Here is a 25,075-nt window from a genome sequence, read left to right as displayed (position 1 = left end):
TTAGGTTTTTAGGTTCGTTCAGTGTTATTGGTATTCGGTAAGTTAATAGTGATCTTACAGACAGCTGTCCCAGCGATGTTTAATGGAACAATTCAGTGGCCAAGTCTCCTGATGCAGGGAGTCCAAACAGTCTTTTATTCTGCTCTCTGTATTCAGTCATCATCTGTCTTCTTTTCGTAACACAGCCCATTTTAACTGCATAAATTTATTCATCTGCTCATACCCAAACTAGATTAACAGCAAAGCTTGTGTATCCCTGTGAGGCCCTGAGCAGAGAACATGTCGGTGACTTTTTCTTGCTCAAGCACTGTAACTTTCTACACTCCGACGCGTCGTCCTACGGGGAGAACAAACCTATTAACACAGCAGCACGTCATCACATCGAGCGTTAGAAATCATGTTTTGATACTGAGTCATGCACCTCCGTTCCTGTTGCTGATGTTTCCATCCGTACACTGCTTCATTTCAGTTGCAGAGATAATGTTAATAGTGCAGAGTCACCGTATCGAAACAGCATCAGGATGTTTCACTGACGTGGTTGTACATATACACACAAGCAAAAAGTCATACAAATCCATGAGAACAATTTAAAGGGTGCGTCAAGACTTTTCTTCATGAGAGAACAATTACATGTTATTCTCAGGAGATTTCCTGGCTTTTTGCTTCATGCTGCCTTTTTGTTTATATCTTGTGGAACATTGGCAGTCTTGGTCCAGAAATATGAAACGTGACCCAAAAATGTTAATAGCAGTTGAAGCTGGTGGTTGATGGAAGGTTGGGCGCTGTGTACACTGTGGGTGTATAGGTAGCGATAATACAGTGAAGGCAATTCAGCAGTGAAGCCAGGTAGAACATTTCCTGCCACTAGATTTAAACCTTTACTGAGTGTTGTTAAAAGAAGTGGTGATGCAACCTAGTGGTAAACATGCTCCCATCCCAACTTTTTTGAAATGCGTTACTGGCATCTTTAAGGCCCCCTGTTGGCACATATTTTTCACAAAACAATATAAATTCAACATTTGATATATTGCCTTTTATCTAATTTGAATTAAATATAGATTTACTTGATTTCCAAATCATCACAACTGTTTTTAGTTACACTTCAAATTGCGTCACAACTTTTTTTTGGAAACAAACAGGGTTGTAAATTCACATTGTGCTCATTATTTTTTCTGCATTGCGAAACTTTTGTCACACCCACTCTGCCAGTGATATTAATTAAAAAAAAACATTGTCGACACGTGTTTAAATCATAGGCTCCACCATAGCCTACTCCGTCGCTTCTGTTTCAGCTGTAGTGTCACAAATCTGACAAAATGACTCAGAGACTAGAAGTATTAATGGAACAGACCGCTATTTATTAACGCTGCTCCAATCAGGATTGCTGAGGCCGATCCTTGGTTGCAGGATCTGCCATTACCAATCACCGAGTATGTTTGAAACTTTTTTTTATTTGTTCAACAATTCTTAACGACACTGTACATTATGTATTGAAATTAAGAGAGAATAAAGTATAATTTATTGCCAAATGTTTATTTATTGTCAGGCAACATGTGCAGCATATTCCACTCTCACTCTTGGAGACGGAACGTAAACCATGGCAGCCTCTGCTTGATTACTGGATTGATTAACAGGTTATTCAGAGAGAGAGAAGGAGTCGTCGCTGTCTACACTTGCACGCGCTGGCTCATGTTCTTTGTGCGTGATTGGAAAAGCGGCGTTTTATTATCCTGCTAAAAAAACAAGCAGCTGTTTGCCTTGTGTGACAACTGGTTCATCTGCTGCTGATGTTGCAGCCGCTATGATCTTGATCTTCATCCAACAATTCAACATACATAGCATGCAATGAGCAGCTCGTGGTACTTTCCCTGTGGCTCAAAGCTACTCGTTCCTTAACTTGCGTCACCGTTCTGCTGTTGCGGTTCAATGACCAGGATGTCAGAAAGCAGGGCTTTTCTTTTTTTTTCTTTTGAAGAAAAATACAAACTTTTTTCAGACACCTGGATGTACTGGCAGACAGATAAAGCCAGTGAAGCCATTTAGCTGTCGGCTCCTCTGAACTGCACTTTTGGAGACCGCCGGTCAAATTTTTTAGACCGGTGGCCAATTGATCGCAGCACTCTTATTATTTATAGCTCTAATGTATGTATTTGAATTTAATTTCTGTCAACAAAGGATACGGACCTACTTTACGGCAACATTTCATAAAAACAAAAAGTAATTTCTTTTGACAGATTTCTTTTAAATATTTGACTTACCAAGATCTGCTATGACATTTCGGATTAATGATGACAAGTCAACTTTTTTAATGCAAAATAGAAAAAAAGGAAATATGGTCTTAATATTTGTCTTTCATATATTTGCTATTCTTAAGGTATTGTATACGTTCAGTAATGGTTAAACCAACACCATTAAATGGATAAGGTAGATGTCATTAGATCATTTTTCTATAGTCCACAGGAAGACTAAAAAAATCATTGGTCTATCTTAGTGATGTTAGACTCCACACCCCATCCACACTGAAGCTCCTTTATTCCTATTGAAATACAGTGTTTCATAATTAAAATTAAAGACTCATTATTTTCCTAAAACAAACAGGCACTGCTGTTTTATGTTTACGTCACTCAAATAGGAGGAATAGTGCAATTGTCGGGTAATATTTTCCGCCTCAGAATGATACTCAATTGGTGAACTGGTGAATATTTACTGCAGCAGGGTGGTGAATGTGGGATTGACATCCGTAATAGAGGTGAGATTTTTCAATATTACAGCAGACGCATTCGGTTTACCATCTCTGAAGAAACAGCGATGCTCTCTCTGACTTTTGTCACCCATTTGAACAGGCTCGTTGCAACAGTTATAGGAACACAGCTTCGAGGAGCTCAGTCATTGATGATGGACAAAGTACCTGAACTTCAGATAACCTACTGGGGCCTGACACGAAAGAAAGACTATGCAAAGCCAAGGCGATTACTGCACAAACAGTCAGTTGTTGCCTACAGTATATAAATATTGTATTTCATTTTTTTTCCTTGTGAGCTGGCAGCAAATGTTTCTTGGCAAATAAGTACCACAGTCCGGAGGCAGGAAACCACTGCACTAACTAACAAGTGTACCACTTATGTGTTAGTGGAAGTTTTTCATAAAATGGAGTCATGAATATGGTACAGTGCAGTTTATGTCCCACTTTTTAATGTTAACTAGTTATGGATATTAGAGTTACTATTCTCTCTTAAAGGATGCACACTCCAGAGCAGAAACAGTTATGTGACCATGGCCCGTTAGACACACTGACTGACAGTAATTATCACCATTCATCATTAAGCTTAAACCAGGGATGATAAGAGTTCTTTATGTAAAATGTCAGCTCAGTGAAATGATAAAAATGATTAAAGGGCATCAGAGTGAAATAGAGACATACATGCTGTACGAGGGCTGAAACGAGCTGACAGCACAGGGGCCTGCGGGTGGAGCAGCCAGAGAGCGGGAAAATAAATAAAGAATATAAGTCATTTTATTTATTAAAGAGGAAGGCAGGGTGGGAACTAGGCTGGTGTGGAAACATCACAAAGATCTCAGAGTTGGTCTGTAAGTCGAGGCTGTATTGATAAAATATCACTGTCGTCTTTACTCAACTATTCTCTCTGCTGTCTCCCTCCTTTCCAGTTCAGCACAGCTAACCTCTGCGTGAACTCTCTCCACCATGAATCAATAAGTTGAGGCAGACTTTGTTGGCTTTTGCACCAGCAGGCTAAGCTACTACTCAGGAGTTATGCTGTGCAGCAGGTGTTGCAGACGGCGTCCGCCCAGATCACTTTGGACGCCATCAGCCACAGATATCACACTGTCATCTGCTTTCATACTTTCCTGTCTCTCCCGCTCTTGTTTTCAACCCCCCCCTCCTCTTTGTTCCTCTCACCTCTTCGCTTTACCTGCTCTATAAATAGCTGCGCATGCCTGCGTCTATACCCCTCTAGATGTTTTCCCTGGGGAAGCCAGGCAGGCCCGGGCAGCAGTATAGCCTTCTATTCAGTCCTCTCTCCCCTGGGAACGGAGGAGCCTCGCTGGCCCTGAGCATCCTCCACCCTCCATCATGCAGCAAGCATGATGCCTCGCAGGGATATACAAAGCAGGGTCCCATGCTCCAGCCCGGGAGCACCTGCTAAATTAAGATATGAGGGATTGTGTTAGGTTGTGCTGGCCATTGTAAACCGAATCATCTCGTCACCACTCCAGCAGAGGAGCTGCCACTCCACTGCCTGCTTTTTCTGACCTAATCTTGTGGTTTTGGAGTGGGGCAAACTGGGGCATGTTTCCAGTATATTCTGCTGTTTCTTTGTTGGAAAAGCGCTGTCTGCAGCACGTTTTGCGCTGATATCATGGGAAAAGTTGCGTAGTGCACACTTCTGTGCTTCATTTCCATAACAATTTTGGAAGCTCTAGCGTTGATGATGTTTGCTCTTGTGTCTCCAATATAAAAAATTCTTGTAGGTTACGGGAAAAACAGATCCATGTGTGCATGTCGATATGTTGGATTGGATTTCTGCGTATTCAGCTTTAGGCCATGTGGTAAAATAAACCTGTCAGAGGGGTTTTACATGTGTTTTCTAGTTGTGGTAAAAAAAATAAAAATAAATAAGCGACCCAAAAAAAAAAAATCATTCGCACCAAAACGAAAAGTCTAATCAGATCATTAGTTAACTTTCATTAATAGGTTTTTCCCATTTCAGTCTGACAGTGAAACCTCACTAAACTCAAATATATTAGAATTCTCTGCTGTGCCTGTTGTCTCCTATAGCATTGATCTGGCAAAATCAACAAATCAAAAATGCATGAGCCAGGTAACGATTTCATCAAAAAAGTATTAAGCGTGTGGCAGAGTCCTATTACTCGGATAATGCGAGAAAGAGTTTAGTACACCTAACAAATCAAGTCTTCAATCCTCTGTTCCCTGTCTGCTGAGTTCCCGAGGGGGACCTGCTGTTGTGTACTGTGCCCATTGGTGGACTTCACAATTCTCAAGGGGATATGTTTGCTTCTTTTTTCATAGACATTAAATGTTAAAGACTTGCTTTGTTGAGTGTATCAAAGTCATGCCTAACTCTAGCATTATGCCACATTAATTAGGCACTTCAACAGATCACTTTTTGACAAAACTATTATTTTTGATTTGTTAATTTTCAGACTTTTCCAGGTCAATTACAACAGAGAATTGTTTCATTACAAAATGTGATATATTGTTGACTCTGTATAGGATAGGAACATGTGTTTTTACTGGAACAAATACATTTAGTCAGGTCTTCAGCATGGCAGCACTTAGCGGGTATATTTTTCATTCTTAATAAGAGTGATTATATAAAACATATAAAACAGGATGGAGAATTCAGATCATTTACCTAAGTACTAATACAGCAATGTAAAACTCGTCCATTACAAGTTACAGACCTGCATTCAATCTCCTACATATGTTCTAGTATTTTATATCCATTTAGATACTCTAGTCCAGTAGTACCCAACGTGGGCCCCTTAAAAGGGTCACTAGCAAAATCTAGGGGGATGTGAGATGATTAATCCTTTCCATCCTGGTACTCCCAGCTTTTGGCCCAGGCTGTATCTGTTTCTGAAAGACGACCCCACGTCAGTGTGGTATACTCAGTGAAGAATCCACATACAGTAGTATCACTGTGACTAAAATGGATGTAGTGCTTTTGTGCTTCATTTCTTGTGCGTCAAATGATGTAGAGTTGCAGTTGAAATTTCTAGAGCAGGTTCAACATCACCAGAATCTGCTGACTCACTGTTATAATGCTGTCATTCACTCTTACCTTACCTAAGTCCAATAACACAGAACGAACCTTAAAACTTAACTCCTTCAGTTTTTCAGATTTCTGGCCTCACGATGGAGGCACAGAGATTTATTGGATTTCCAATTCTTCCTCGTGTCCTTATTCTATAAAGCCCATGGTTGTGAAGCTTGGCCTTGTGGAACTGTTAATGACCAATTTTGGGTGTTTTTACAAGACTGTCCTCCATAAAATGACCCCAGAGGTCTTTTGTACAGGCCGCTTATAACATCCTACAGTTACATTTTAAAGTTAAGTGACCTGTAGTGGTCAAATAAATAACAACGATCTGGGGTCCAAGATGTCTTCTCAAAAAATGACCTTGGAACTCATGTAAAATGACCACAATCTCTTAATGTTGGATTATGTGGTGGAAGCACGTAAGGTAGTCATTGCAAATGGCAACATTATGAAACAATGCCAATGGAGAGTTAGTTAGGATCTATGGGTAGCTACACAAATGTCAGAGAAGCGACACAGTTCGGATGATGTCCGTGTAATGTGAGTTATTCCATGTTGGGAGGAGGCGGATTGGGGGATATTAAAATAAACTGCAGACTTGAGTACCAGAGACCACTGTTTACTTTCCAATTCAAACCACGAGTCGGGTTAGTTTTCTTTTTTCATTTCGATTTGTTTACTATTGTCATGCTAATGAGGAATTAATAGCCCTACAGAAGTAGCAAATTTAACATGCTAATTTTAAACCAAACTATTATCTATCCCTGACTAAGCGGATTCTGTGCTTAAACCTGACCACAAGCGCTAATTGGGTTGTATTTGAAAATGGGAAGAAACCCTTTGTATGGTTGTATGGGTTAATGGACTTGTTGGTTTTGTCAGGTAGAAAAAAAAAAGCCTACATCTATGGAGGTTATAGAAAATTAATTTGGGGGATTTCTTCAGTTTTTAAAAAAAAAAAAAAATAATAATTTTTTTTTTTTAGCATTAGCTAGTTGAACCTCTTTAGGACTTGAACAGTTTATTGTATGAAACTAAAGGAAGGAAATACTTTTGGTAGAATTTTAGAATGTGCAATACTCATACATTTCCAAACATACAAATGATAGTGATATCAACCATCTCATCTGAGTAATTTTCCAAATTGTTTAGCTATTCCTTTAACAGAGCTTTGTATTTCAAAATAAAAAGTACAGTGTTTGCATCTAAAATACAGCGTGGTTGAAGATTTACCACAAGCACCCCAAAGTTGTACTAAGGTGCAGTGTTTGAGTACATGTACTTAGTTACTTTCCCCCCTCTCATCAAAAAATTTACCAAACTTTAAAGTTCAATTTGAAGGAATCTGAAACCAGACCCTTGTTCAAAAGCATTCATTTTCAATCTGCTTTTGATTGCAAAAAATATGTTCCCGTAGGATTGTTCCACTCTATTTTGAGAACGTTTTCTCTAAGTCTGCACAATTTGTGTATTCACTAGGAGAGACATATTGCTGTTGTCTTTAAGCTCTGTTCACATCTGGTATTATGTGTTCTGGGTGATCCAATCACAAGGGGACAGCTATCTGTTCACAGGTATTATCAATCCATCTCCACATCCGTCTTGAAAGACCACTTGTGATTGGATCTCACTTTCCCGCTGTATATGCAATTGAACACGTAAATAAAAAAAAGTATACTCGTACAGGTAAACACCTGAGCACTTAGAGACAGGTGAGTCTGTTGTGTGTCAGAAATTACAGACACATTACAAAAACCTAAACCCAGAGGAGGCTTGGGTGAAACAAATTAGTTAAGCAGCCCGTGTCGTTATTGACTGAACAGCTGCTTTACAGCCACCATTTCAGTTTGTAGTTTGCAAGTAAACGTGTACCTTTTGTACAGTTCAGCCACACAGAATCACACAGGATATTTCTTCTATTGGATATTTCTTATAAAGACAACATTACTTGTTGCCATATGCGTCGCAGGCTGAGCAGGTCTGAGCAGATCAGATCTACATCCCATTAACGGATCACCCAGAATGCATGTTAATGCCAGGCCTGAAAAAGCCTTTTTTGATTCTATACATTCTATTATCAGTTCTTACACTGTGGAGTTTGAATTTAAATGAAAAAGGAAAATAAATCATAAAAATTAACAGATGCATGGCTTTTTCCCTCAGATATGCTAAAAATGTGTGTGCCTTCCGCTGTTTGCAGTTGTTTGCTCTGTTTACTACTTCAAACCTCTAAAATCTCATTCCAGGCACTCACCATACAAACAGAGGAAGAGTTCAGAGGGAGAAGATGAAAAGTTGAAAACAAAGTCTTTTCTGAGGGGAACGTCTGCATCAGAGTGTCATAATAAGTCTCTGAACAGCCTTCTCCCTCCAACAGTCTGTGTTGCTTTCTCGGTACCAAGGACAAAATGCTTACACCACAATGGAGGCGCGCGGAGAAAAGAAGGGCCTCTGGGGAGAAAAACTTCAGGGAGAGTTTGGAGAAAGATAAGACGAGGAGGTGGGGGAAGGGATAAGGTTAGTGTAGGTGTGGAGGTAACGAGATGAAGCTTTAATGATCCCTGTGGGGAAAATGGGCCACTGCTGTAACAAATACTAAGAAGATATAGCAAGAAAGAAAGAACGGAGGGAAACCATTTAAATGCAACAGCTCTGACCAAACCACATGTTTTAAGTTGGACATATTGTATGGTAGAAAATGACAAGTATTATTTCAGGAGAATACAGAATTACCACCTCACGGTTGTATACCTCTGCCAACCAGTCCAGTTGTAGTTGATGCCTACCTGCTCTTCTTCTCTGCCTGTGATAAACAATGTTATACACAAAGTTGGATGCGTTCTGTCACATTGAGATAAGTGATGAGTAGAGGTGGGTTGTTTGTGAATACCTTTGTCAGAGCAGTTCTCTCGCTCTCTCACTCTCTCTCTCTCACACACACACACGCACGCACACACACACACACACACACACACACACACACACACACACACACACACACACACACACACACACACACACGCACACATACACACACACTCTCATGTGACAGTGAATGCTCATCACTGATGAGAAGGTAGTGATCTGTGACAGAGGGGAGAAGCCCTGAAGTTAACTTCACACTAACTGCAACTTTCCTGAAGAAGTTTTTCTGAAAAATCTGCATTGGACTGCATTAAGTTCACTAATTCTGAATTTGCTGGAGTTAATATTTTTCTAGTAACTCTACCCTCTAAAGTTCACTAATCAAACAGATGACGGTTCAATCCCTGGGTTCTCCTGTTCACATCCCTGAGTTTCCTTGGGCAAGACATTGAACCCCAACATAGAATATTCGTGACCAAATATGACTTATCTTACAAAGACTAATTTCATATGATTATAAACATGTTTCGCTATGTTGTCATCCATTCAAAACATGTAGTTAATGTTAAGGAATACAGCATTGTTTTAAATCATCTATTATCTGTTTATCTATGGGGGTCCGACTTTTATACTTTCCACTTATGGTTGCTAATGTTTATTGACCGCTTATAAACGCTGTAAAGGGGAATCAAATAAAATGTTGGCAGTTCAGCTTAAAATTTTAATCAAGTTATTTAGATTTGCAACACAAAAATCAAGGCAGTAAATGCAGTATTGAGAAATAGTATTTGGTGAGTATGATAAAAATAAAAAAATAAAAATGGTAAAAACATAGAAGGAAAAAAACACCAAGAAAGCTGGCATAATGTGTGATGACATATGTCAGGTTGTGGGTAAGCAGTTGCAGGAACACAGACATGATATGTATTGGGTGTGATCCCACCCACGAGTCCCATGTGCTTTGGTTTATTTACAGCTCATCTGACATCCAGAGAGCCACATGATTTTGTTCCCATCTTTGTAAAATGAAATGGATTACTGGCTAAGTAAACTTTGCAAAAGTAAGTTTCAAGATTTTATTTTCTATTAGTTTTTAATCTGGTCAAACAAAAAACAAACTCTTTGAGGAAACTTGGTGAAGCTACAGTGGCAACTTTTATATATATATATATATATATATATATTTCAAATAATTTGTCACCTACCACTGACGTGCAATATGATTAAATTCCCTGTGACATATCTGGGAATATGATAAATTCACATGACAACTTTCCTGAGAAGTTTTAGTTTTTGAGAATGAAAGCTGCCCTGGGAAGTATTTGTAAATGAAAAGTTAAATCATGTTCATATTGAGTCTTTCTCACCAAAACATATTGTATATGAGTCTTTGAGATTTATTTTTGATAACAATTCTTTTCTTGTAAAACATTTGCAGTTTTTTTTATCCTGCATTGTTTACCTTTATGTTGGCTTGCTGGCTGTCTTCTTCCTCAGTGCTGGTTTTGGTGCAATGCTATATTTGTTTGCACTTTAACCAACCATCGATCAACGTACCCGTATTGCTCCCACAGTATTTTCTTAATAAATGTTGTGCATCGTTCCTTCCTCTGGCACTTTTTTGGACCCAAAAAGCAAAATATATATATATATATATATATATATAAATGACAGAGTTTGGTTAATGATGATGTCAACAGTTCCTTCATTTGTTTGATTCTTTTTGGGGAGTTTAGATTCATGAGTCAGTGATTTAAAATCGTGGCAGCAGTCCTGGATCTGTTCTTTAAAAAAAAAAAAAATGCCGCAAAATGTACTTTCACGTCTCCTTGGATGTGACAGCCTCATTATCCAAAATAAAAATCACACTTTTCTTTTTTCCGTCTTTTCATTCTGCAACACAGTCGTGCATGAGAAATCATGATTGGGCCTTTTCTTATTTTGCGATTTAAATCTCAAAAGGCATAAAAATGACTGCTTGTGACCAGCCATGCTTGTGTACTTGAATGTCCTTGTGTGCTGCTATAACAAGATTCACTACATCTATTTGCTCACAGGTACCAAATTAACAATTTGTGAATCAAAGGAATCGTCTTTAATTCTATTCCATCTTTTAATTTCTTCATTTCACATGTCTAATTTAGTTCTGTGAACCTCCGTAGACCTATCACCAGTCATCAGTGTTGACTTTTTTTTTCATTTGCATATGCGAAGATAAAAAAGGGGGCCTCTGGTGATGAAAACAATCATTTCATGTCTTTTCATTTTGGTTTGTTGTCCCCTTTAATGAACAAAATCTGATGTTTAGTTGTTGTTTTTTGAGAGGAAGTAATTTATATGGGCTTGCTCTCCTAATTGGAGAATAGGGAATTTGGGTTAGGACTGTGGCGCAAATGCAAAAATAAAACCAGAATAGATAGAAGACGACTGTTTGCATGTGTGAAAGAAAATAAGAGCCAGAGAGAGAGAGAGGGTTTGGTGTTTTGGTGGCGCTCCTCTCATCTCTGTGAAGGCTTTTATCGTCTCCTCTGGTCGCGGTGCTGATGAGGATCTTTACAGGCGGCGAGAAGAGAAACAAGAGAAGGAGAAGCTTGTTAGACTGGGGAGGTGTTGATGAGATAATTACATAGCTGTCATAGTGCCTGTCTGGCCCAAGAGCTGTGCCATCAATGTGTGCGAGTGTGTACATATATGTGTCAGCTGTGTGTATGTTTAAAGGGGTGTACATCTATCAAATGTTTTTTCAGTGCCAAATGCACATTTTTGATTGCTCTCATATGTTGTCTTCTATCTGTGTGTATGCATGTATGTATGCTATATACGCGTGTTGGTGTATGTATGCTTAGACACCGGGTGGAGAATAATTGCTGCACTTTTCCTTTTGAAATGTATAACCATGTCTTTTGGGGTGGAAATGAGGTTTTGAGCATTTGCACTATTCTGCCCTTTCCTCCGTCTATAGTTCCTCCTATATGTTTGTGTGTGTGTGTGTGTGTGTGTGTGTGTGTGTGTGTGTGTGTGTGTGTGTGTGTGTTTGCGTTTTGTTTTTTTTAAAGCCAACATTGTTGTTGTTGGATGTAAAGAGTCACTGCAGGTGCTGCAGGCAAGCTCCACTTCCTCCGTAGCAGCCCATAATTCTTCCATGTTGACTTCAGACACATCTCTCAGCCTGCCATGACCATTGCGAGGAACAGAGGGTGTGTGTGTGTGTGTGTGTGTGTGTGTGTGTGTGTGTGTGTGTGTGTGTGTGTGTGTGTGTGTGTGTATGTGTTTCAAAAGCATTGGCGGTCTTGGTTGATTTGATACATGCCTGCGACATAAATGCCGGGCCGCAGGCGTTCACACACGAGCCGCCCGCTACTGGTTAGATTGAGTCGTGGGGTGAGGCAAGGGAAAAGTAATGGTGGAGGAAAGTTGACCACCGCCCAGGGAAATATGTGGCGTGTCTCTGAGCAAGTGGGAACAAGCTCTCAAGTTGGCGGACAGCTTTTTCATTTGGCGCTCTATGAGATGTGGAGGAGTGTAGGGTAGAGAGGGTGAGAGAGAAATTGGTGGCGGTGGAGGTGTGATGAGGGAATGGTATTGGTGGTTTGTGTTTCTGTTATGAACAGAACGCTGTGAAACAGGAACAAACTCAATTTTGAGCCCAGGGTCCTTAAGGAGATGCACTCTGTCCCTCCACCTGCCTTCACCGCCAAACAAAGGCTTTAACCTCTTCATTGCCACAGAGGTTTTTTTTGGGTTGAAGCTCTGCTGCTGGACCCTCATCGCCGTGTCATGAGGGTCAGTCAGTTCCTTGAAAAGCCTGAAAAACAACAGCCTGTCCATGATGAAGGTGCAGAGAGAGATAAGAGAGAAAATTGGGCTTCACTTCAGTTTTCCTGCACGTAAGATGAGAAGAAGTGTGAGGGGGGAGGGGGGGGGGGGACAAAGTGCTAATTACTTCCTGTTCTCCGTTTTATCCAGTCAGTTTCTGTCACATTAAAGCAAAGCAGCAGACATGGCACTAAACACTATCTCTTGTATACAAGTCATAATTCAGACAGCCAGAGCAAATTAGATAAATGACTCCCACCACCTTCAAAGAAAGAGGGATTTCTCATTTGAGTGGAAATTAAATTAATACCACTGGGAATGGCCCCTGAATCTTCACACGGTTTGTTGTGGCGATAACACGCCGCCTCCTATGTTTTCAGATTCAGGGAGGGGATATATTTGTCTTTTTTTTTTTTTTTTTTTGGTCCTTTAATAATAACAGTATAGCAGAGCAAAATTCCCTCAGTGCATTGAGGAATTATTAAATCCACTTGCACCAGTACAGCGCTTTCATTATGTCACTTTGGTGGACCGGCGAAGAGCACTTAGAGGAGTGTAATTGGCGGCATCCATTTGTGACCTTGGCTAGAGCACGAAGGGCCACCGCATCATCAATACGAAACGACGGGACGCTGGCGCCTTGGGAAGAGTGAGGCAGAGAGAAGGCTGGTCGATGGGGGAGGGATGGATGGAGGAATGAGAGGATGGTGGCACTGCCATCTGTCTACGTGTTCTGACCCACTGCCCTCCTCAACGGCCCGATGCCCAAATTAGGAGGAGTGACACACAAGCTAATTGCGACACGTGAGTAAAGCAACAGTCTTTGCACACAGAAATTAGAAGATCATGAGGCGCCACTTGGCAAGATTTTTATGGAAAAATACTCCCGCCTCATTAAACTGAATCATGAAGTGGAGCGGCAGCATAGAAGAGTGCTCTATCCCCATTACAATGTTTTACACTCATCTTATTTGCCTCTGTGAATTGTGGGTGTTCTTGACCCACAGCAAGCCACAAATTGACACTTGAGAGCCAAACACAAAACTCTCTCCAAAACAGCAGCAACCAGGCTGTTTAGTGTTAGACTAAACCAGATTTGACATATTTGGCGTGCTGCTCTACAGGTTGGCAAACTGTGGTTAGTTTATGTCATGTTACGAGAGTTATTAAAATTGCAAGACTCAGTCTCATCATTGAAGTGCAATAAACTTCCAATTACCTTTAAGTTAATTAGTTTAATTATATTGACACTAAATCAACAGTTATTTGCCACTTCTACTGTGGTCTGCTGCTCACCACTTTGGTCCAGGCTGAAATACCGAACTGGATGGACTGCCAGTAGAAGTTTTAGAGACATTCATAGTCTCCAGAGGATTAATTGTAGTAAATCTGATGATCTTTAGGGCAAAATTTCCATTTGAAGGTATTTTGTTTAAGATAAAAAAAACAACACTGTTCCCCATCACCCTCAAAGGTGCAAAGGTCCAAATTAAAAATGTTAGCATGCCAATACAAAAATTCAAACATGCTGCTCCTGTCGACTTTCCAAATCTGACAGAATCGAAAAGATCACATTCTGACAGTGAAACAAGTGGGGCGTGTGATGCCCTTTATTTCATGTAGTAACCAATTATCCATGCTCATGAAACAGGTGGATGAAACACAATTATTTTCATTCTGAGCATATTGGTATGCTTGCATGAGCTGTGACAATACAGCTTCCCACAGCTGCTCAAAATGAATGCAGACATTTTATAAGACAAAGTAGATACTTTAGTCTTTGCTCCTCTTTGTGTTGTTTGGCATATTCACTATTTGTGCCAGTCTATCAACCTTGTTTTCAAGTTGTGACAAACAACTGTTGTAAAAGCTCTGACAAACACACTGAAGCACCAAACAACAGACAAAGTTAGCAAACAGCTAACATAAGCAGGAGCTGCTTCAGCAACTAAAAAGCCATGTTTTCCTCATTGGGCCAAAACAGAATATTGGACTTGAATTTTATCAGATGGCAAGCAATATTACTCTAATTAAACCAAACAAGGCTATCATTCAATGAGGCTATTTGTCTTTGAACCTCTACCATAGGATATATATATATATATATATATATACACATATATGGCAGCATCAACAGAAGGTGTTTGTTGTCCCGCTGGAACAGGTGCAGCAAGTCAGATGTCAGTCAAGCACAAAGTGCTCCCACAATCCTGAGAGGAGGTCTAATCAGGCAGAATGTGAAAACACCTGTGAGTGTACCGCGGTTGTGCAGAAGCTTAAAGTTCTGTAGTCATCAATGTGGTTGGTTGACGACCCATCCCGCCCCGTCCCGCCCCGCCAAGGCGGCCAGCCTAGGGGTAAAAACTGTGCTGTTTTCTCTTTATTCAGCCACCGTAGTTACTTATCAACTATTACAAAATAATAAGGACAGATGTCATAATTTTCTTTTTGCCAGAATATCTACAAAAAAACATGTTCTTGCATGTGAACAAAGGTGCATATTCAGAATATCTAGTTTTTGTTGTTGTTGTTTTGTTTTTTTTAACAGCTTACAACATTTCCTAAGTAACCACAGAGTGATGCTCGATCATCTCGGAGTGGCTATCTGTAAACTCATCAGTACAAGTAAAAACTGTCCAGACAATGAACTCGGCCTGCTTAATGGGAGGTGGCCACTTTCGTTTTCAAGGCAATATGGTTGCATATTGTAGCTTTAACATGCAGGAGAGACAGGAAGAGAGCAAGTGTCACGCAGGAGGATGAAAGGTTGAGAGATGGAAAGCTAAGACGTGTGAAGTGTTTTGTTAAACTAGGGAACATCACTTGGCTGCCTGACAAGCAGCCCTGGGGCAGAGAGTTGGAAGTGCGCACACACACACACACACACACACACACACACACACACACACACACACACACACACACACACACAGGCTTAACACATATGCACCTGCTTGGGCAAACGGTATACACCGCCAGTGGGTAGAACTAATGGTGCACCCAGTTTTTCATCCAATTTTTCCTGATCTGTCCATCTCTCTTTATTACAATATCCTGTCACTCAGATGTAACGGTGTGTTCGCACAGACTGTGAAGTGAATTTTAGATGCAGTGAGATTGCAGACAGAGTCAATGCAAATAGGCTAAAACTGACAGAAATTCGTTTTTTGAAAAAAAACAACAACAAAAAAAAACAAAAAAAAAAACATCTGTACGAGTTGACAATGTTTCAACTTGGGCAAAAATTTGTGCTCATCAGAGACAAGAAGTGAAGAGAGGAAATCAGAGAAATTGGAGGAAAATGGCAAAAAAAAAAGCCGAGTTGTGAGCTGTCAAACAGGCATACTATCAAGGTCAGCAGTCAGCTAGCATCGGACAGTCATCTGTGTACAATCTAGCAGTGTATAATCTGTATACATTGCTAGTGAACAACATTTTCATTGAATTTAATTCGGTCTAATAAAGATTATATTAAGCTATGCTAAGTGTCAGTCATTTTGGGACTTAATTTAAAAAAAAAAGGATAAATAATACTGTAAGTGTATCCATTAATATTGAACGATTTAGTTTAAATGAAAACCTTTGTGTTTGAGACTCTTTAAACGTCTTTTGTCACACTTGGTTTTATGTCGCTATGTTATCTGTCTCGTGTTCTTTTTATTCCCACCTTGAAATGCTTGTACTTATGTTGCTAAAAAGTGGAGGTGGTTTTCACTTACATCTTTCATAACCCGATCAGCACTGTGCCGGATATTTTACAGAGGTCCTGTGCTATTTCACACTGCACATTCAACAGTAAATGTTTTGTGTCCCGTTCTATTCTGAGCTTGAACTACTGAGGGTTCCAGCTCCGAGGGTGAACCGGGTCAAGGTGACATCACACTCTGTGACATCCGGCTCAGAGTTGCCGTGACGACCGTCCCGCCTCATCAGTCACACCTGTCAGACAGGTGTATGTGTGTGTGTTTGTGCGTGACTCCGTTGGGTGCCAGTGCACACAGAGGATGGTGATGAAGGACAGGATGGATGGGACAGAATGGGACAAACAATCATTTAAAAGTGCATCACTTACCTCCTCTGCCGTTGTTTTGTTCTCTGTTTGCAGTGAATCTACTGGACACGACGACGATCACAGGAGACTGGGGATGGCTAACGTATCCCTCACATGGGGTAAGAACTAAATATTTACTGGGTAGTTTATCAGAGGAAAACTTTCACATAAAAACTATATGTGTAAATGGCTTTGAAAACCCCCGATGCCCAAATTGTAAAGATGATGGATTTCAAATGTACCTCAAAGCACAATTTGTGCTCAGTGTGCACAGTTTGTTGGATAATTTTTATTGTACTGTATCATCTGTGTAATCCCTACTGCACAAATTTCCATCACAAAGCGACACCTGTTGCTAAGGTGTCTATTTTTATCCTATTTGAAGGCATGCGAGGCGGTGATTTTCCAGTTGCAGGGAAGTCTGTGCTTATTAAATGAGATCTGGTGGAAATACTGACACCACGGGCTAATTACATGTTCATCATCTGCAGCCAGACAACTATACGCAACACTCACCTAATTCCAACATCAGCTTCGACATCACTTTCACCCCCTCTCCGCCTACTGGCAGCAAAGTGCACATCGCAGAAGACGGTGGGGGTGGTTGGGGGAATTCAGCCCCCAAGGGGCGGAAGGAGGGAGAAAGATGAAAGAGAAAAAACGAGGTGACAGTGAGGGCACGGCGTCGCAGCATTAGCATATTGTAATGCCACATGATGATGCCTGGGGTGATGAATTAGGACTCCAGCCGTGATCTTTATAGCAGCGAGATGCCACCGTGTCCCTGACTCCCCCGGCTGTCAGTGAAGTGGTAGAAACATTTAACTCACCTCCAGCCCACATAACAGAAGGCGATGTGATTGAACGACGGCCAGGAGGAACAGATGGATTGTCTTTCAAGTCCTGAGAAAAGAGCTGGAAGAATTGGATTAGATTTTTGTGCGAAATGACTCCTTCTGTGTGAAATCAGCATGAGAAGCGAATCTCCTGCGTCCTGAGAGGCTCGCGTTCTAACATCTAGATTACATAAACTCAGCCTGTAGTGTTTTATTTAATTGGTTCAATATGCCAGAAATATTGTCTCCTAACTTGATGAGAGATGGGTTTTCACCCTGAGCTGCGGAACATGAAATGTTTGACTGAATGGATTTAGAGCAAGGGCTCAGCTTTGTGGCATAGTTAGGTTACACAAGGTATATGTGTTTTGTGTAGAAAAGCAAGGATGTGAGGAAAGTGAAACAAGCTGTATGATGTTTTATACTGGTGGCACTAAAACTAAAAAATTACTACATTGTTGTCCTTGAGAGGGCACGTAATGGTTCATGTGCTGCATTCAAAATCACTCCCCTGCACATTCTTTCACCTTTGTCAGTGGTGTTTTCCTGTCCAATGGCTATGCAGTCAAACGCTGTCCTGAAAACTGTGGACCAATTCAATTTAAGATTATAGAATCGTCATTGTTTCAAGAAATTATGACTCTTGCTTTGTCAACCAATCCATCCACCCCAACCTACTTGCCCACCAGAGGGTGTTGTTACAATTTAACGTAAATCTAGGTCGTAATAAGCTGCTTTGACAAACTTGTTCATTTTTAAAATAGGGATAGTCTCGCTTGTATATGTCAATCAAAGATAATTAATTTTTTTCAACTTTTTACGCTGTAAAATATTATTGAAGAGCGAGAGAGAGATCTATTAACAAATCTTCATGGACACCCGTTTGTAGAACCCACCCAACTAGACTGTATTTGATTGTTAAAATGTTCTGACAATTTTATATAATGTTTTAGTAATGTTTTCAGGAGGAAGTTTTGTTTTTGTGCCCAGAATGTTCTGCTTAAAAGGTAGGAACTTTGTCTGAGAACACTGTAAAATATTTTGTTATGATCCTTAAAATATTTTTCATAATTGCCTGAATATTATGTTTTAATTCTTAAAATGTTTTCTGTTTTCAGTAGCAGTTTTTTTTTTTTTTTTTTATGTTCCCAGAATTATATTGTTTTATAGAAGCATAACATGCAATAATACGATTATACAAATTGTTTGTGGTAAAATTCTTGACATCTTTTTAGAATGTTAAAAAAACAACAACAAAAACAACAACATTGTCCTACTTTAAATAGAAACATTCTCTTTAAGGTAAATAATTATTGCCGAGAACATTACTAAAACATAGCATTATTCCTAGCTTGGCAGTAATTTCAGATTTTTGACACATTGTACTATTTTTTTTTCCTTATGAAAATCAAATGTCTCTTAAAAGATTAAATTAGGACTCCAGTCTCTGGTGGAAATCAGTTCAGTTCAGTGTGTGTGGTCGGTATAGGTGTGCATGTGTGCGTGTTGGGAGGGGGCAGGCTCTAATGTCCAGGGAGATGAGGGTTAAAGATGAAGGGGTAAGGTAAGGAAGGAAACGGAGAAGCCTGGAGACTTTCCTTAAAGCCAGAGAGGTCCTCAGTTGCAGCCAAACAGGTCCAAGAGAGAGTTGAACAAATTCAGCTCGGTCTACCTGCTCCAGGGATCCAAACAGCTCCACAAAGATTTGATCTCTAAAAAAGGTCAAAGCAGTCCAGCCGGTTCTGAGATAATCCAGCCCTCGCTTACTTGAAAAATATATAAATTTTTTCTAGAGCAACTAAATTCAGAAAGTGAATTAAACTCCTCTTTCAGTCACTCTCACTCTTCCTCAGTTCTCCTCCATGCTTCTTTTGTTTGTTGATTGCCCCTCTTCCAGCTCACAGGTGTGCTTGATTTATCACTTCCCTGTCAGGGTGATAAAGGGCTCTTCCATACTTTTTGTTTCTTTTTTCCCCCCTTTCTGCTACAGTTAAGCGTATGTTAAGAAACATGTACTTAACTGGCTGAACGCCGAAACACAGTTTCTGCAAGCTGCCTGAGATTCACGGTAGTTTCAGCATTTAGTATCTCGGATATATCGAGATCAAATATTGAGTGTAGATTACTTTTTGGCTCACAACATGTTACTTCTCATGCACAGAATTAAGATTAATCTTAATAAAGTCTACAGACTATTTTGACAGTTTTTTGTCTGAGTACATTGTGTTTGTTGGAAAGCCGCTGGGCTTGTTTAAAGGAAGTAAGGAGGTGCTGTCCTCCATGTGGGAGGTATGACTTACTCGGAGCAGTAAGTGCCGCTGTACACTGGGTATGTTTTACCTTGATAATGATGCATTCAAAATGATTCCTCAGCAAAGCTATCGGAGCAGCAGCAGCACTTTATTGCTGCGAGGCTGCTTTTGTTTTCAGTTTTTTCAGCAACGCTGAGCGGAAACCAGAAAAGTACCAGTGTGTGACGGTTTCAGCCCTCTTTGCTTCCAACTGCTAAAGACGATGTTTTTAGTGCTTTTGCTACTTTACATTTTAGTAAATGTAAAGTATGATTCCACAAATAATAAATAATCTGAAAAATCCTGTGGCATAGCTGTTTACAATAGGTAACAGTCAAGATATGACAAAGCAGAAAGAATGAAGACAAGATCAGATTTAATGAAGTCTTTTTTAGTTTACGCTCACATACCGTACTACTGTGTGTGTAATTAATTTGTTCCTGTAACCGTTCCTCGTCTCCATTCAACTGAAGGTAGGAGAAAATGTTTTGGCTTCCTCTGGTTCCAGAAGTAAAAATCATATTTATTTATCTCAGAAAATATTAGGAGACTCGCAGTTTTGGTTTGAATTGACATGCACCTCTTGTGGTTAAATCATAAGTACAAACAGGGGTGCAGTGCTGAAGTGCACACACATTTAACTGATGCTCATTTCTAAGGTTGTCTAACCACTGTTCCTGTTAATTTAATAAAGTAACATTATAATAATGTTATTTTTAGTGTATGGTCTGGATCTGAAGCAATAAAAATGCTTTGAATTACAACCATGCCCAAGGCTCATGCGTATTATTTAGACCCACCTGGCATGTCAGAATTACAGACAAAATGTAATTTGTCAGACACAAAGCTAGAAAAGATTAGAATTGGTGACCACAACATAAACCTTTTTTTTTTTTTTTTTTTTTTTTTTTTTTACATTGGAGAGTACCATGTGTCTGTTCAATAACATTATATTGTGCTCATTAGAGAAAAGAAGTGAGGAAAAAAAATGGAAAGGGGGCATAGAATGGGGAAAACACTTCCAAAACCAGCCCCTTCTTCCCCACTACTCTCTGGCAATGAGCAGAACCAATTGAAGCTTAACTACACTGATAAATCCATTGAATTAGTTCTGTGAAAAAAAAAATCAATTGGAAGTTTATAATATAATATAAAGCTTCAGCAATCTGACTTAGCTAAATTAAGTGAGATAGGAACAATTGTTTTAGTACAAAATTCTTTCTTTGTGTCTTGTAGTGGAGGAATACTTCTTTGTAGTCATGTGTAAGTTAAGGACACAACAAAAACAATGAACCTTCGCATGACTGCGGGGTAAACATATTGGGCCAACTCAGACAAAAGCAGCAGTCTCATTTGAACTTTTTGATTAAAGAGATAATTAGTGCTTTTAAGCTTCATATGGCATGTGAGTATAGTAATAACACGGACTCGAACATCTTTAAAATCGTCAAATATTTTTTTTATAATGTGTCTGATACCCAATATGCTTTGGACAATAGTTTTTAATGTGTCAGAGAGAAAACTATTGCTGACACATGGCTTCTTTGATAAATGGATGTTTTCACAGTTTCTATCTCTCACTCTCTTCCACTGTTCAACACACACACACACACACACACACACACACACACACACACACACACACACACACACACACACACACACACACACACACACGAGGTCATTTCTCTGCCACATCACAGTGTTATGAATGTGCCATGCAAGCAGCAGCCTGTTTTCATCCACCCTCTGCTCCGGGCAGAAGCAGCTCTTTGATGGTTTTAGAAAATACAACTGCAGTGGAAGTAAAAGATTTTGGTCATCTGACGATTCACAAAAAGCTGTTATTATTGTGCTGAGAGTGACTCACGTATTTGCCGTCACACTGTGTTTGGATCACAAAGTGGATGAGAAATTTAGATTCTGCAATGGCGTGTAAAACGTCATGTTACAAAACAAACACATTCAGCTCAGATCTGCTGTTATCCTGCAGGTTCAATAATGTTATTTTTACATTGAAGTGTTGTTCAGGAGGGGACACACATGTCACTGTGAGCGAGTGAGGGAGGCAAAGGTGAGAGGGAGAAATAGATAGAGAGGTTGCCCACAGGGAATACAAAAGGAATAAGTGTCAAGTCCACGCTGGAGGAAGATGGATTAAAATTGTCAGCGTGTAGTTTCTTGAATGTTAAGTCATTTTCAGACAGAGGGACGGGGATTAGGGACAGATGTTTTCACTATACACCCGCTGTATATTTTTATTTAATCATTTAATTTCCCGACAAATTAATTTCTTTTGTATTTGGAACTATATGGCGCCTTTAACAAAGCAGAAAATACCTTATCATCTGCCCCTTCTTTAATTGCTCTCCTATCTCTTATAACGCACTATTGCATATTTGCATATCAAGTCTCTCTTTTCTCTGTCTGTAAAATATATTTTTGAGAAATTGTGCTGCCCTCAGAGGCTTACATACAGTACATACACTAAGGTGCGATCAAAAAGCTCAGAAACTATTCCTGTTGCAAGCAGCACAGTAATGTGCTCCGAACAGAGGAAAGCAATACATTTCATAAGTAAGTACGGTATTCCAAGTTACGTTGCTTGATCAACAACGAGTTACACATGTTTTTGTGACCACTTAAATGGGCAGCTTTGCGATTTCACCATGAACCTGAAGATCAAGGAGAGAGCACACATCAAAACAAATTTTTGTCCAGAAACAGATCTGGCTAGTGGAGGGCTGAGGATTGCTGATTGTGTTGTTGGGGGCATGTTCAAAGCACTGTGAGCTGGCGCTTTTTCATACTTGAAAATTGCCATCGAGCCACGGTTCAAGTCATGGACATTGACCCAGTGGGAAGAATTTACGGTACACAGCTCCAGGAATGTTAAAGAAAACCCACTTAGTTTTGCTCTTCACCTGACAAGCCTTCTTCAGTCTTATACAGTGACATTCTGTCCCTCTTGAAACACAAATGACACCTTGGGCAGTGTTGTCTGGCATTGTAGTGTCTGGCTGTAGGTTTTCTAAAGCATTTCAAGTGTCTCTGTTGCTGATTTTCTGAGATTCACACACAATTATATGTGTGCTCTGCTCTCTGCTGAAATCGCAAATATGCACCTACCAGTTGTCACAAAGAGATTAAAAAACACGTCCTTTAACAATCAAGGCAGTAAACGAGCGTACAACGCTGACTATGGGAGATGTGAGAGAGAAAAAAAAGGACTGAGACGTCACCGCATATTGAGCTTGTGTTCCAAGAAACATGGAGAGATTGAGGGAAAAGAATGGAGATATACAGAGCGAGGGAAACAGAAAGAGGAGGTAAAAGTTTTTTTTTTTTTTTTTTTTTTTCACTGTAACAGCTAAATTAAAATGTTTCCAGGAAAATAGCTGACGATTGTCAGCCTGCACTTCCTGTTCAATATATATGCATTTGTGGTGTGTGTGTGTGTGTGTGTGTGTGTGTGTGTGTGTGTGTGTGTGTGTGTGTGTGTGTGTGTGTGTGTGTGTGTGTGTGTGTGTGTGTGTGTGTGCGTGTGTGTGTGTACGGGTTAGGTCTTTATTAGCACCCTTACCTCTCCCCCAATGCGAGTCTCGTTTAGATGACATCATGACAGATCACGTCTTCGACTCAAGGGGCTTCTTCCCATCCAATTTATTCAGGCAATGGTGAGGATGCCTGTGGGCTGTCCCAGGAGCATCTTTCTCTGTTTTTCTCTTGCTCTCACACACACACGCTCACACTTGCATACACACACATGCGCACGCTCCCTCTAATACACTCTCTCGGAGCTTGTCAGATAGGGCAGGAAGACTTCATTATCCTCCACTCCGATCTATGTTGGCCATGACAGGTTCATCCACCGGCCACCCCACAATCGATAGAACTGACAGTACAGTGTGTGTGTGTGTGTGTGTGTGTGTGTGTGTGTGTGTGTGTGTGTGTGTGTGTGTGTGTGATTAACGTGGGCCGGGGAAGCCATGATGTGCATGAGGAAGTGATGAGCTGAAGTGTCAAAAGCCCACAGTCTGTTGCCATTACTAACTATTCTCCAACTCCTTGTTACTTTCCTTTCCTCCCTTTTTTCCCCTCTCTCTCTCTCTCTCTCTCACACACACACATACACAAACAAGGTTTTTATATATTATTAATTTATCTCACACCATTTTCCACTGCTTGTTTTTAAAGATGAATTTTATCTGATGGCTGAACAGGTCAATCCATGTATTTTATTTTAAACCAACGGGCTCAGTTAATGTGACTTTCTCGAAAGATTTCTGGAAGACAGACTAAGTTGAATTGATACTTAATTGCTGGAAAATGATGACAGGTCCTGTTGAAAAAAGGGTATCAAAATCATTAATATCATTATTATCATACTGTAGGCGGCACGGTGGTGCAGTGATTAGCATTGTTGCCTCACAGCAAAACGGTTCGGGGTTCGAAACCGGGCCTGGGCCTTTCTGTGTGGAGTTTGCATGTTCTCCCTGTTCCTGTGTGGGTTCTCTCCAGGTACTCCGGCTTCGTCCCACCATCCAAAAACATGCACCTCAGGTTAATTGGTGGTTCTACAAATTGCCCTTAGGTGTAAATGAGAGCGTGAATGGTCTTTGTTTCTGTCTGTGTTGGCCCTATGATGGTGATCTGTCCAGGGTGAACCCTGCCTTCACCCAAAGTGAGCTGGGATAGGCTCCAGCCCCCCTGTGACCCTGCTCAGGATAAAGCGGGTATAGATAATGGATGGGTCATACTGTATACTAAATCAGTTGATAAAACATCAGTATATAGCTGCCCACTTTATGGATATTTAAGAATATTTTTTGCCACAGTCACTGTCCAAAGTGCAGGGGATCTTTGTGAGTCATGGTGTACGGAAGACATCCTGTCACTACACAAAGAGCCACTTTAAGGCTGATGGTATTTGCCATCTGAAACCTTAACCCTTTCTAACCAACCCGCCACCATTTTTCAAAGGTATCCAAGAGTAGTTTCACCCAAGAGGACACCTGGTACTACTGTTGCTATAGATGATGTGGCATCTGCTGTGCTTTATTTTTGTTGCATGTGAAGTGCAGTCTCCTTTTACTTAAATAGAGACTTCACTTACTAAATGAATCTATCCGTTTATGGCACAATTATTTTTTTTTGACTGCATTTGTCAACTGAACCTATCTGTTTATGGCACCATTTTTTGTGTTTTTATATGAATAATGTTTGGTTGTGTTCAACATGCAGAATCTAGAAAATGCAGCAGCACTTGCCCAAGAAAAATGTACAATTGTTTTCAAATTTCACTCTGGCCTCGTGGTAAAGACACTGTATTTCAAAATTCTCTCAAGTGTTTGTCAGAGCCCCAGCTTGTTCTTTGTACCCTTACAGACCTGTTACTGCCTGAGTTTGGAA

The 25,075-nt window shown here is 40.2% G+C and overlaps 1 protein-coding gene across 5 annotated transcripts in view; it reads left to right on the top strand.

Moving 5' to 3' along the window:
• The window catches only part of epha8 (eph receptor A8), a 114,130-nt gene that overhangs the window by 9,985 nt on the left and 79,070 nt on the right, over window positions 1-25,075 (top strand). For all 5 annotated transcript variants that reach the window (XM_069140844.1, XM_069140763.1, XM_069140678.1 and 2 more), the window contains exon 2: window positions 16,591-16,655. In XM_069140844.1, the coding sequence (XP_068996945.1) occupies window positions 16,591-16,655 (65 nt within the window). The remainder of the gene's footprint in view (window positions 1-16,590; window positions 16,656-25,075) is intronic.

The sequence above is a fragment of the Embiotoca jacksoni genome, unplaced genomic scaffold (assembly GCF_022577435.1).
Source record: "Embiotoca jacksoni isolate LCO1_2020_lvr unplaced genomic scaffold, fEmbJac1.0.p SCAF_1, whole genome shotgun sequence".
NCBI classification, from domain to species: domain Eukaryota; kingdom Metazoa; phylum Chordata; class Actinopteri; family Embiotocidae; genus Embiotoca; species Embiotoca jacksoni.
Note: the sequence above shows the minus strand (reverse complement) of the source record. Positions and strands in the feature narration are given on the sequence as shown.